We start from the raw sequence: 14,255 nt of genomic DNA, 5'->3' as shown, positions 1-14,255 counted from the left end.
CAGACGCTTTACCATCTGAGCCACCAGGGAACCTGCACACGAAGTTAATTACTAATACATTGTGTCTCAGCTGGTAAAGAATCTGCCTGCAGTGCGGGAGACTTGGGTTCAATCCCGGGGTTGGGAAGATCCTCTGGAGAAGGGAACAGCTACCCATGCCAGTATTCTGGCCTGGAGAATTCCGTGAACTGTATAGTCCATGGGGTCTCAAAGAGTCGGACACGACTGAGCGACTTTCACTTCACTTTTTTTTATGGAGTTGTTTTGTTGTTTTCCCAGCCACAGTGCATGGCATGTAGCATCTTAGTTCCCTGGCCGAGGATTGAACCCTCATCCCCTACAGTAGAAGAGCAGAGTTCCAATCATACTTTTTTTTTTTAAAAATTTATATTTTTAGCTGGGCTAGGACTTCATTGCACTCAGGCTTTCTCTAGTGTGGCACATGGGGAGCCACTCTTCATTGCAGGGAGCGGGCTTCTCATCTTGCAGAGCACAGGCTCCGAGGCACTTGGGCTTTAGAAGTTGCAGCTCATGGGCCCCACAGCGTGGGTCAGCAGCTGTGTGCACAAGCTTACTTGCCCGGCAGGAATACGGGATTTTCCTGGACCAGCGATTAAACCCATGTCCCCCGCAATGGCTGGTGGGTTCTCAGCCCACTGCACTACAAGGGAAGTCCTCACACTGTTTTAAATAGAAGGCATCTCCAGGCAGTTAGCAACACAAGGGATAAGTCCTGAAGATAAAGTTAAGTATAAATGGTCCACAAGGTTACTTTCTAAAGGAAACAGCAAACTCCAGAGGCAGAAGAGTTAATTTTTGTTTGTATACCTTCATGCTGCTTAGGACGTGCTAGTTACGACTAGAAACCAAAGTGGCAGGCCTTACAAACCACACATGAAAACATGATTCCTGGTGAGTCAGTCCTCACAAACTGGTTTAACTCCGGCTTGTGCCAACTGGTGACTCAAGAGAACAGCCCAGAACCAAGGATCAACTTTGACGTTAGCTTTAACAACTGTGCTGGCACCTACTGGAATAATATGCTTTATACTGACATGCAACAATTTAGAAACCGGTAATATTCTGTCGGCTGATAGAAAGTATTAGGTGCTCAGTCGTGTCCAACTCTTGGTGACCCCACGGACTGTAGCCTGCCAGGTTCCTCCATCCATGGGGTTCTTCAGGCAAGAATACTGCAGTGGGTGGCCATTCCCTCCTCCAGGGGATCGTTCCGACTCAGGGATTGAACCTGGGTCTGCTGCATTGCAGGCAGATTCTTTACCATCCAAGCCACCAGGGAAGCCAGTAAGCCATTACACCAATTAAGCAAAATTCCCTTCTGCTGATTGTGTCTGCTTTGACAGAGTACACTCCCATGAGCCTGGGTTGGTATTTTCACACTTGGAACCCTCGCGTCCTCTGCAGAAACAGTCCTGGAGGCGTCCCTGGAGCAGGCACTCTGTGAACTTTCTCTGCTGGCACGGAAGCCAGCCTGCACTACCTCTAGAAGTGGATCTACGATTAGGCAAAGGGCCATTGGAGAGGGAGTTGTCCCATCCAGGGGGGTAAGGGAATGCAGACTTGATCCAAGACTGGAAAACAGAAGGTGAGGAGTTCCTGAGATGTTTCTAGGTCAAGAGACCATTTGAAACAGAGGTAAAGATAATGCTTTTTTCAGGAGGTAAAAAAGAGTCTCCTCTGCCCAGGGGCTTATCCACAGATCAAGTCTCAGGTCTGGGTCTTGGAAGTTCCCTTTTTCCAGAAAAACAATGTCTCCACGGTGCCCACATCTCCACTATGACGAAGCTCCTCGTGATTGACTTGTTGACTTTTCCTAACCTGGTGGGTCAGGAAGCCTCAGATTACCTGCCCAAGGCTGCTCTACCTGCGGAGTGGATCCAAAGGGCAAGAATGATGACCATAAAAGGAAGCGCTGGGGCTGTGCTCCGCTGAGCCGGTTTCTGGAGAGGAGGCCTCCAGGGCACTCAACTCACCAGCCAGGTATTGCAAGTAAAAGGGGAGTCTGTTGTCGCTAAGTTGTGTCCGACTGTTAAGGCTCCTCTGTCCATGGGATCTCCCAGGCAAGAATACTAGAGTGGGTTGCCATTTCCTCCTCCAGGGGATCTTCCCAACCCAGGAATGGAACTCGCATCTCCTACTTTGCAGGTGGATTCTTTACCGCCAAGCCATCAAGGGAAAGCCCTCAAGCCTTTCTGGATCCCATCTGTGAACAAATGGGATGGCTGAATAAGAGACGCATGAGGTCTCTGTGCTCCAATCCTAAACTCTATCACCCTCTCCCACGGGGAAGCAAATCGACTTGGTAGCACATGGAGCAGAGCAAAAGTGGAGAAGCAGCCTTTGGGGAAGTTCAGGTGATCTGCCTCTGCGGGAGACTCAGTGAGACGAAAGGCAGACAAGTCCAAGCTGACCCCAAGAATGAGGGTGGAGACTGACTGAGAAGGCGGGTTATATTCACTGGGCTAAGTACCACAGAAGAGCAAAATGTACCCACTTTTCCCCTTCTTTCTCATCAGGGAAACACAGGCATTAGACTGGTCCTAATACAGCTCTCTATGTGATGTTTTTAGGGTAACTAACAGGCATGAAGAAATTAGATGTAAGTGGTTTTAGGAAATTATAGGGATGACTTCAAACCCTTGATTTTGAAGGATAATAACCGGGAATGTCTATCTGGAGAAACAACCCAAGAGAAAACAGGCAGATCTTGGATAGAAGGGAAGGTCTGAACCAACCATCAAGCAATAAAAATGCACATTTTCCCACCAGATCCCATAATTTCCCTCCCCCTTCCTCAAAACACATATAAACCATGCACTGCTTCCAATGTGCTTCTAAAAGCATCCAACCTTCTTGGTCAGTAAAGCAATTATTTAGAAAAAGGGAAAGACCTGAACGAATGTAACCTCCCTGTTCTAGTATTTGTCTAAACGAGACTGCTGAGACAGTCTAGAGTTTTATTTGAAAGACTTCCGTAAGGTGACTGAATTAAATGAGATTATCTATGAGAGGTAATGAAGGACAGAGTCACACTTGTAACTGAACAACAACATCTACAAAAAGTGCTTAGAGAAAAAAAAAAAAAAAAAAAGTGCCTAGAGCAAGGCTTAGCTCTCTGAATGTTTGGAGTGCTTTTAGAATCCTTTCCTTTGTACCGCCTTGATTATATACTGTGTTGTGCCTCTAAACTTCAACTTCTCTTCCAAGTCTGGAAAACAGGAAGCTTAAAAATTACATAAAAGAAAATATAAGTTCTAGTTTAAACTCTAAACTGTAATCAGGTAGAAGAAATTCTGTAGTTTATGTAAGGACCATGTAAGTTCATGCCCATTTACCCTCATGATTTTCTCTACTTTTTCTCATGAATTGTCCCCGAACCACTCCTTTAAAGTAGAAGAAGAAAAGAATGCAGGTACACTTCTACAGGTACCACATTCGATGGGTTCATCACAGCTGTTAACCACCATTAACTCCTTACAATCATCTTCTAATACTTTTGAGTCTAAAATGGCTTCAAGGATCTGTTGTGCGTGTGTGTGTCCAACTCTGTGACCCTGTGGACGGTAGCCTGCCAGGTTCCTCTGTCCATGGGATTCTCCAGGCAAGAACACTGGAGGGCTGCCATTTCCTTCTCCAGGGGATCTCCCCAAACCAGGGATCAAACCCGCATCTCCTGCACACATCTCTTGCATTGCAGGCAGCAGATTCTCTACTGCTGAGCCACTGGGAAAGCCCCCTCAAGAATCTGTTAACAATCTGAAAATACTTATTAAATTTCACGGCAAGAAAGGGATGGGAAGTAGCAGGTACATTATTCAATTGCTCTCACTACTTCTTCATGGAGCTTTTTCTAGTGTTCACGCTCGATATGAAGAACATGAACACTATCCAAATATGGAAGAAAGCACCCAAGCTTAAAAAGAGATCTGGGTGGGACTTTCCTGATGGTCTAGTGGTCTGTACTTTCAATGCAAAGGGCCGGGGGTTCAATTCCTGGTTGGGAAACTAGACCCCACGTGCTGAAACTAAAGATTCCACACACTGAAACTTAAGACCTAGCGCAGCCAAATAAATTAAAATTAAAAGATAGAGACCTGGGCTGCCCATGGAGCAGCCCCACTCAAAGGGTGGCAGCCATGGTGCCCTGAGCAAGCAGAGTCAGGGTCTTGACAAGAAAGGGGGAGCCTGACCCTCACAGAGAGAACCTGAGGGTATGACGTTCAGTCTTAACACCAGCTGGAATCCAGCAGGAAGTAAAACCAATGACACATGGTTCTCTGATCACGAAGTAACTACACAGTCGGCGGCTGTTTATATTTGTCTAAAGGCTCCTAAGGAATGTTTCTAACTAGTGACGTACTTCAGACCAGGAATTCCTAGATCCATGATGTCTAAATGCACGACACTGGAGAGATTTCTCAGGTCACAACCACTAGTTTTGTACAATCCTGCCCTGGTAACAAGCTTCTGCTCCAGAGCCTTAGGCATTAGGTAATCTGAGGAGTCATCTGCCTACAGTGCAGGCGATCCAGGTTTGATTCCCGGGTCGGGAAGATGCCCTAAGAAGGAAATGGCAACTCACTCCAGTACTGTTGCCTGGAGAATCCCACGGACGGAGGAGTCTGGCAGGCTACAGTCCATGGGGTCACAAGAGTTGGACACGACTTGGTGATTAAACTGCCACCACCAATCTGAGGAGTTAGAAGATACGAGGGGAGTGGGAGGGAAGTTTAAGAGGGAGGGGCCATATATATACTTTGGCTGAAACCAACCCAACATTGTAAAGCTTATCCTCTAATTAAAAATAAATTTTAAAAAATGGGGGGGGGGGGCGGCGCAGAGAATAGTAAAACAAAAAGGAAAAAAGAAAACCACCAATGGGGAGTGTGCAGGGTGATGCTCATCCCTTCACCAGGACTCAGGGCTTCCCAGCAGATGAGGACATGCAGTCAGGGTTTGGACTCACTGGTTCAGATCCTGATCCTGTCACTCCCAGAGCAAACAGGCAGGCCGTTCCCAAGGCCAGACTGCTCAGCTGTTTGCCAGAGCTTTAAAACAAGCATGTACTTGCCTAAGATGAGGGGGTCATTACTTCTCCATCCTTTGAACAGGAAGATGAATGAGCTGCCCTAGCAGAGCTCAGCCAAGGGCTGCAAATGGCTTTCAGAGGACACAGTTCAGCGACTCAACAGGGACAGCTGGCTTCCTTTGGAGGAGCTGCAGACAGAGCTTCTAGACTTGCGCTGGAGGGTGGACTGAGCTGACAGCCATCCAGGGAGACTCCAGTTTCCATCTGGTTAGTAAGCACTTTAGAAGCTAATACTTCTCCCCACTTGAATTGAGGCAGAAGGTCAACCATGGAGCCTAGATAATATTGGGGCTGGTCAAAAAGTTCGTTTGTGTTTTTCCATAAGGTGTAATGGAAAAAAACTGAATGACTTCTTTGGCCAACCCAAGGTTATGGTAGCTGGGAGACAGGTGATAAAAGACTTCCCAGGAGGAAGTAAAAAGAGTGCATTTTTGAGGCTTTCTTGGGCATGTTAGATGTAGGCACCATTTCCCTAGCCTGGTCTATCACAATCTTCTCCATAAAGTTTCACACCTCTTACATAAACACATTGTTTTATAAGTTATCAGGGGACTTCCCTGGTGGACCAGTGGTTAAGAATATGCCTTCTGATGCAGGAGATATGGGTTGGATCCCTGGTCAAGGAACCAAGATAAGATTCCACATGCCTTGGTGCAACTAAGCCACAACCATAAAGAAACCCCCTCCGACGCAGTAAAGGCCCGGCACAGCCAAAAAGAAGGGGGAAAAAAAAAACCTACCAGGCACGTGAAAATGTCTGCTTCTAGCTGAAACAGCACTGCCAGTTAGCACATTTGATCCCATCCCCATTGGGCTCACCCACTGCGATTACGGTAGTAATACACACCCTCACGGCTCCTTGGACAAGGTGCTGGAGAAACTGTCCCCTTTACTATTTGGTAAAGTCATGTTATATTTTTAACCTCATGGAGTAATCAGTCAAATCAGACATGACAGCAGGCTTCATGATCTTTCTGTCCTTTTTATTCTTAGTTCAACTTCCGTAACTGAGAAGTTTTTTATGTATCTGCAGGAGTGTTAAACTTTTTATTCCTTCTCGGAAGGAAAGAGTTGGCCCTTCTTGTGCCTTTCATTCTGAATCTTGGGTAGGTTGGTTTGGGAATGTCACTGGGGCAGAGGGGAATTCACTAATCTCTCATCACCCAGAAGCAGTGAAAAAAGACATCGAGAGCTCAGTAATTCAGAATAAAGGTTGAAGGACACTGTTCAAAATACCGTATGTCCATGTAAAGAGGGTCTTAAATAACGCAGAGGTTACTGTTTCTTTTATTATTACATTTATTCCTTAAGTGAAGCTTCCAAACGCTGTGCTAAATGACAGACTACTTCACAATGCACCATAAGAGCCTATATTACTCAAAAAGATGCCCTAACCATCTCTGTAATAGCTCTAAAACTTTTTTCCACAATGCCCTGCTTATTATTAAAAGTCATTAACAGAGATCATAAATTCTCAAATATGGTGGTTTCAAATTAATGAGGTATTATGTTGCCATGAGTTAAAACATGGACGTAATATCAGTATTTAAAAGATCAAACCACAGGAGTAAAATTTAGTGTCCATCCCTTCTGTCAGTACATCATTTCATTTCATATAAGGTTTTAATTTCTAGAGGAAAACCTAATGGGCCAGTACCTCCCTGGCAGTACAGAGGCTAAGAAGCGGCCTGTCAATGCCAAGGAACACAGGTTTGATCCCTGCTCTGGGAAGATTCCATGTGTCACGGAGCAGCTGAGCCCATGCGTCACAGCTACTGAGCCAGTGCTTTAGAGCCTGGGGCCTGCAATTACTGAGCTAGTGCGCCTCCTGCTCATGTTCTGCGATGAGAGAGGCCACCACAGTGAGAAGCCCCCACACCACAACTAGAGAGAAGAACCCTGCTCTTCGTAACTAGAGAAAAGCCCATGCAGCAACAAAGACCCAGAACAGCCCCAAAAACATAAATAAAAATAATAAAACCTAGTGGGTCAGGTGGTAAATACCAATGTTGTCCAAATAGATAAAACACATACCCTTAACGCTATATTATTCTAAAGCAGTATGTCCTTCTCAATGACTGCCTCATCTTTATTTCAAACTAGAAGCCTGTTGAAGTAATCTGACATTTATTAACACTCATCTACAGTGAAACACTAACTGGTACTAGTCACAAAAGCAACAAGGAATCCAGAGATTTCCAGCCTCTTCTAAGACAGTTCTGGGTTATGTGAACATAAACTTCTAAAGACAATCTAGCGCCAAGCACTGCCCCTGGCGTGCAGCGGGCATGGTCCACGCTGGAGGGGAGGGTTAGTCTCGCACACTCACCTTTCTCTTTTTGGCCAACTTGCTGGCGTTTTCTGAGCTTCTCTTCTCAGGATCTGGCTTCTTCCCTGCTGGTGGCTGTTTGTCTTCCGGTTTCTTCGGGCGGCTGCCCTTCCCTGGGGGCTGGGGTATCCGAGACAGGAGGTCGAGAGTGATCTTCACCACCAAGCTTTGGGGCAGCGGAGCGTCCCTGAGCGGGGAGAGCAGCTTGGTGTCTCTCGAAGGCACCGGGGGTTTGTCCTTGCGGCGGTCCTCCTGGACCACCACGGCCAGCCTGCAGCCACTAGTCCTGACGCCAGCGCCACCGCCGCCACCGCGGCCAGGGCCCTGGCTCTGGGTCAAGGGAACGAGCGCAAAGTGCTCGGGACTCGGGTCCTCTGGCGCCGCGTCTTTCGGGGGCGCCTTCGGGGGGCCGCTGCGGTGCTTCTTCCGGTCGCTGGGGGCGGGCACCGCCGGCTTGGGCTCCCGGCTGTCTGCGGCGCGGGGCCGCCCTTTCGTCTTCACCTTGGGCTTGTCTTTGGAGGGCTGGGCCTTGGAGGCCGGGGGAGGAAGTCCGGGCTCGCTCTCCACCTGCAGGCAGACGCGCACTTCCGCAGGCGCATCCGCGTGGTCGGGGGCGGAAGCCTTGATGGGTTTTTTGGGCTGTTTACTTCCCACGGTTTGCCTCTGGGGGGGCTCCTGCTGGGCAGGGGACTTCTGACAGCTCCTCTTGCCCGCGTGGGGGCCTTCGGAAGGGACCCGGGGGGCTTTGCTGGAGCCTTTGGGGGGAGGCTCTTTGGACTCTGGGCGCTCGTGGCCCGTGGTGGCGCTGTCGCCGCCCTTGCCCTTAGTGTCCGGGTGTCGGGCCGGGGGCTCCGTGCTACCCGGGGCCTCGGTCGGCACCGCGGGCTGGCTGACTTTGGTCAGCCAGTTGTCCAGCTGCCATTTGTTGGTTGTCGGAGGCTCGGGCTACAAACAAGGAAGAAGAAGACAGGGTTAGCTGAACAGTAACATACTGCTTCCCTGGGTTAGTCACCCAGTGCTTCAGGACTGTCCCGGGGAGATGCAGCCATTCCAAACCTAAGAATTCAGGCCCTTTTGATCCCCCCTCTAATTACAGATTAAATCCTATAACAATTAACTCTTAAAACAATCTTCCCATTGTGCATGCTGCAGGAATTCCAGCTGTAGCAGACACTGACTAATAATAGACCATTAGATACTGACCAGTGCTGACCACTGTCAACTGTTGAGAAATCTGCGTAATAAAGATTTTGTTTCACTGATAATTACAGTATAATTTAAACAGAATTTTCATTTTGACTTGTGAAGTATCCTATCAGGAAATGATAGGAAAGAATGAAGAGTAAAAAGAACCCTTTCATCAAGGATTTTCAGAAGAAGGTCAATGAATAAACTAAGTGTTAGTGGTTATGGATGGGTTTCGTGGTTTATCCCTTTTTTTTTTTGGACATAATCATCAATCGAAAATTACTTTCTTCAAGACTTGATTTCTCAATGTACTTAAAAACACTAAAACATGATAGTTTATCACAGATATACTGTCTTCTGAATTTCAAATTTTACTTCTGGGTAAAAACAACTAAGTGAGGTCACATTAGTCAACCATGAGCGCCCCCCCCCCCCCCCCGCCCTTGAATTCTTTAAAAATCAAACAGGAAGCCTCTTGTTACAGGTAGCCTGGTCTGAACGAGCACCTGTTTTTCTAAGAAACACAGGGAGGCCCCAGAGCACACAACTGAGAGAGTGAGATTATACTGATTATCTGTGCAGCTCACTAGGAGAATAAACAAAAGTCCCGGGCTTCTCCTGTTATCCTAACAGCAGATATAGTGTTGAAATCTTTGCTGCTGACTATTGGTGCATCACATTCTCTCTCTCCCCGACTGGGCTATTAGATCTCATTAAAGGAATGATAAGGACGACTTTATTTCCAAATTCTACTTTTACGTCTTGCGCACAGTGGTGTACGTGAGATATTTATTTCGGCACTTCTACTGGTATCTTGGGGCTTCCTGGGTAGCTTGAGTGGTAAAGAATCTGCCTGCAATGCGGGAGACCTGGGTTCGATCCCTAGGTTGGGAAGATCCCCTGGAGAAGGGAATGGCAACCCACTCCAGTATTCTTGCCTGGAGAATTCCATGGACAATGGTATATTGCTGTACCTGTAAATTTTATGTTCTTTGGGAAAATATTCATGTATTAACAGAGTAACGATTACTTTCTTTTTAAAGGGCAGTGTATCACTGGCATGCTGCATGTTTTTCTTAAGATCCATTCTGACAGGTGGTTTGTATGAATGACTAAATTATTTCCACAATACTCCGGGAAGTTAACTGAAAGATATCTCACGTGGGATTTAACTGATTAGATTATGGATAAGGTGATCACTCCAGTAAGTGGATGATATTTTACAGGGAAGACTGCTGCTAACAATTTTTCCAAGTGGGATATCCCAAACGATTCAACTCAAAACACACACACACACACACACACACATAACATGTCTAAGAAATGTAGATATAATAGATATAATGTAAAGGCTTTGGGGCCAGGAAAAAATTTTAGGTAATAAACTGGTCCAGTAGCTAGTTTGGGCTTAGTATGATGGTAGTAAAGAGAACTTAGAGGAACTCTAAGGAAAGAGGGCTACAGAATTTTGTTGTTGTTTTCCTGCTTAAGACAATGTATCTTCTCTGTATCTCCCTCCACTTATACCAACTCTATCCCCCATGCTCTCATTTGAATTTCAGAGCAAGGAGGGAGGAAAGAAGGAAAAGCTACCCTAACAAAGTCCCACATGATTTAAAACTGCACTCAATATTCTAACAAGACAGGATGGTTGTTTAGGGTAGAGAAAAGATTCACACCCAGCGTCTACTTGTCAGACACTTTCTTGCAAAGACTTGAGGGGGTGGTAATTCTAATCCACTGGGAAGGAGCCAAATCCTTCAAGCTGTCTCTCAGGAAAGGTACAGGGAACCCTCATCAGGGCTATGCTGACAAGCCCACCACAGCAAGGGACCCTCTTGCTCTCTGGAGGAGTGTTTATACATGAACCAAAAGGGAAGGTCATTCCTGGTATAAATAACATCTGCTCCCCTCCCCCAACCCCAAACAGGGCAGTTTAAGATACATTTAGTAGTCCCTAAAGGAATGTCCTGGATACAGAAATAAAACACATTTTCTTCCACTGTGGTCCTAAAAATGGCCAGAAGGGAGGCCTATGGCCCAATTGCAGGGCAGAACTGAGTATGTCCAGACAAGGGGTAGGGGTGGGGTGATCCTTTTTGTATACTTACTATGACCACGTAAAATGGACAGAATTCCTTTAAGGCTAGGTATTATTTGAGTACTGAGATGGGGGAAAGTTTTACATAAGGGACTGATGGAAATTAGACATGATCAAGGTTTGGACTTTTGATTTTTCTCAGCCTTTCTTCATGCCCCACCCCCAATCTCCTAAGGCGGGATCAACCCAAACACTGCACAGAGGAGGTGCAAAAACATATGAGCCTTTTAATAAACGTCTGGCTGTATGTCTCTTTACTTCTCACTTCTCAAGATGCAAATTTCATTTATTTTAGGATGAATTATTCTGAAAGAAAAGCTCTGAGCTATGCACAACATACATCCACTGTTTTTGTAAAACAACATAGTTGTTGTGAGGGAGTACAACTCCAAGACTTAGAAGGAAAAAAAAAAAAACACAACAGAGAGAAGAGGCATGGTGTTGTAAAAATAAAAGGCTTCCTAGTTAAATGGCTATGGGTTTCAATCTTAGTGCTAATACTTCCTTATAGGTGAAAAGAAAACTCCCAACCTTCTAGGATTCATGGTTATATCACATAATTTATGAAGAAAGTATCAAGAGCTTAGCAGATAATCAACCGTGGTAGTTTACTACCAAAGCACTGGATTAGAAAGAATTAGATTAGAAAACTAAGCAGATGCTTGAATAACTGAGAATAGGAGTCATTTTTCCCTGAACTGTACTTAAGCAGTGAAAGGTTGATGCGTCCCATATATTCTGAAAAGCTGAGGTTTACAGGCTGACTCACTATAAAGCTGAGACTCCAAGTGGCTTTCCCCCAAGTTCACCAGCAGCCTGTTGGCACACATATAACATTTCCTATCTCATAAGATCGCTGGATGACTTCGTCAAATGAATTTTAAATAGAGACTTTTAAGAAGTGAACTTCTCAGCATTAAAAATAAAACATAGAGTGAGAAAGTTAAAACTAGTAACTACAGGCTATTATGGAATTCATGTAGTGCTCGACTAATTCAGTTTTACAATAATGCAGGTATTTATTTTAAAAGGAAAGAAAGGTTGTTAAATAACTTTGGGGAAAATTAAAGGTTTAAAACCTAGACAAAGACAAAAACAGGTCTGAGGAGGCCAAGCCTTGGTATGTAACCAACAAAACCATACTGAAGTCTAAGTTTGCACAGTAACAGAAATGTAAAATATGAGCCTATTTAGAAAAGTGATTTTTAAAAAAGTAAAGTAGAATGGGAACATCATTTTCCATTGAAGAGTCTCTAAATCTATTCTATTCAATAACCTCTTGAGCTACAGTAAGATACAACCATTGAGTTGGCCGGAAAGTTTGTTCAGATTTTTCCATCAGGTGGTACAGAAAAACCCAACCAAACTTTTAGGCCAACCCAATGTTTCATTAATACAAATGCCTGATTAAATTTTTCTTACGAGTTTCAATTATTCAGTCAAATCTGTGCCATTTCCATTTTATTTTGATCGAATTTTATGATTTAATTGGATTCTCTCACTTATCATAGTAACCAAACAAGCATGTAGGTTTTCCTTTGTGAATAAGGTGAGATCTAAAGCAAAGACCTTGTGAACAAGCACATACTTTCTTTGTAGAGAATATTCAGTAATTTTCCCCCTGGGGCATAGGAAAATTACTTCAACAGCAACTAGTGTCTCAGGAGAGACCAGCTCCCAGAAATACAGAGTAGCTTCTAAAATCTGAAAGGCACTTCAAGTGCAACTAATGCTGATCTATGTTTATTCACTCCAAAAATATTTACTGAGCACGGTAAGGCTCTGCCAGACATAAACTGGTATCTAACAACAACAACAAAATGATACCCGGTTACTTCCTCATCCTCCCTTGCCCTCAGACAGAGCTCTTTAGCCAGGACACCATCTCCAGATGTATTTAGTTAATGCACTAATGCAGTGGCCTTGTTTTCTTAACAGCAGAGACAAATACTGAAAACTTCAACACTTGTTTAATCAGGAAGTCTCATTTCCTGGGATTCCTACCTGAAATACACAGAACACTTTTCTCTATACAAGTGGGTCTGGGTCACTAACAATGCCTTCCCCTGCAAACATTTTTCACTGCTCCACTAAGTTTAGAAGAAGACTGGGCAACTCTTGCTGTTACTACATTTCTTGTACTCAGCAATCCAGTAAATAGCATATATCCTCCAGATAAATTTAGTGCCTGAGATTTTCAGTCTCCTCTGTTTATCTTTACAATACCTCCGGAGGGTGGCGGATAGGCAACTTGGGGCAGAGGGACCAAGAAAGACGGCTCTGGTAAAACTACTTTGCCATCCATTTAATGCACAGGCTTTTAGTGATTCAAAAATAGAACCTCTGATGGCTTCTTTCTAGTTCACTGTTCCTGCCCTTTGCTAAAACAGGCTGTCTCCTTTTGATTGAATTCATGCATTCCTGAAATTTCAAAACGCTTTCTCATTAATATGAAAATAGCTGCCTACTGAAAACAGAGTCTTCGGTTCTCAAAAGAAGAGAAAAGAAAAGGGGGTGTACATGTTCTCAGTGAGTTTCTTTTCAGAACGGCTCTGGCAGCCACACGGAAGGACCCATCCTTTTCAACAGGAGGGAGAAGACCTCGCCCCCCAAACTCCACCATCAGATGCCTGGTGAGCAAGTAAACACAAACAGCCGACTGCGCGAAGCAGGAAGGCGCCGCCCCGGGGGATGGGACGGGGCGGCACCGGGCTTCCAGCCCCGAGGTCGACGGCGCCCCCGGTACCTCGGGAGCCGGGGCTTCTCGGGGCTCGTTCTCCTCGCTGTCACTGGAGCTGCTCTCGCTCTCCGAGTCCGAGGAGCTGTCGGAGTCGCTGGTGCTCTCCGACTCGGCGCTGCTGGAATGTGCTGAGGCCGCGGCTGCTGGCAGCGACGGCGGAGCGCTGCGGGGAAGCGACAGAGGCAATCAGAAACCCAGGCGAGGCAGATTCCTTCCCTCTTTACTCACTCCGCTCTTTGCCCGCTCTTCTGCTACTCTGCTACTCGAAAGAACAAGAGAACCCTGCAGGTCCTCCTCCCGTGTAGCGCACGGAACAATGCTCAATGTCATGAGGCAGCCTGGATGGCGGAGGAGGCTGGGAGAGAATGGATACAGGTGTATGTAGGCCTGGGTCCCTGTGCCGTCCACCTAAAACTGTCACAAGTTATTGGCTATATCCCAATACGACATAAAAAGTTTTTTAAATTTTTTAAAAGCTAAAAAAAAAAAGAAACAACCACCAACATAATAAAAACTAAGTGAGTCGCTCAGTCGTGTCCGACTCGTTATGACCCCATGGACTATACAGTCCATGGAATTCTCCAGGCCAGAATACTGGAGTGGGTAGCCTTTCCCTCCTCCAGGGGATCTTTCCAATCCAGGGATCAAACCCAGGTCTCCTGCATTGCAGGCGTATTCTTTACCAGCGGAGCTACAAGGGAAGCCCAAGATTACTGGAGTGGATAGCCTATCCCTTCTCCAGCGGATCTTCCCGACCGAGAGCGAGCTATCAGGGAAGGCTTAACAA

General features: G+C 45.7%; 1 protein-coding gene across 5 annotated transcripts in view; it reads right to left on the bottom strand.

Moving 5' to 3' along the window:
- Window positions 1–14,255, bottom strand: part of AFF1 (AF4/FMR2 family member 1) — a 197,542-nt gene that overhangs the window by 20,263 nt on the left and 163,024 nt on the right. For all 5 annotated transcript variants that reach the window (XM_043448188.1, XM_043448192.1, XM_043448189.1 and 2 more), the window contains 2 exons: window positions 13,475–13,631; window positions 7,440–8,384 (listed from right to left, as the gene is read on the bottom strand). In XM_043448188.1, coding sequence (XP_043304123.1) covers window positions 7,440–8,384; window positions 13,475–13,631 — 1,102 coding nt within the window. The remainder of the gene's footprint in view (window positions 1–7,439; window positions 8,385–13,474; window positions 13,632–14,255) is intronic.

Source organism: Cervus canadensis, chromosome 26, assembly GCF_019320065.1.
Source record: "Cervus canadensis isolate Bull #8, Minnesota chromosome 26, ASM1932006v1, whole genome shotgun sequence".
NCBI lineage: Eukaryota > Metazoa > Chordata > Mammalia > Artiodactyla > Cervidae > Cervus > Cervus canadensis.
The sequence above is the reverse complement of the archived record's forward strand: the minus strand, read 5'-3'. Positions and strand labels throughout refer to the sequence as shown.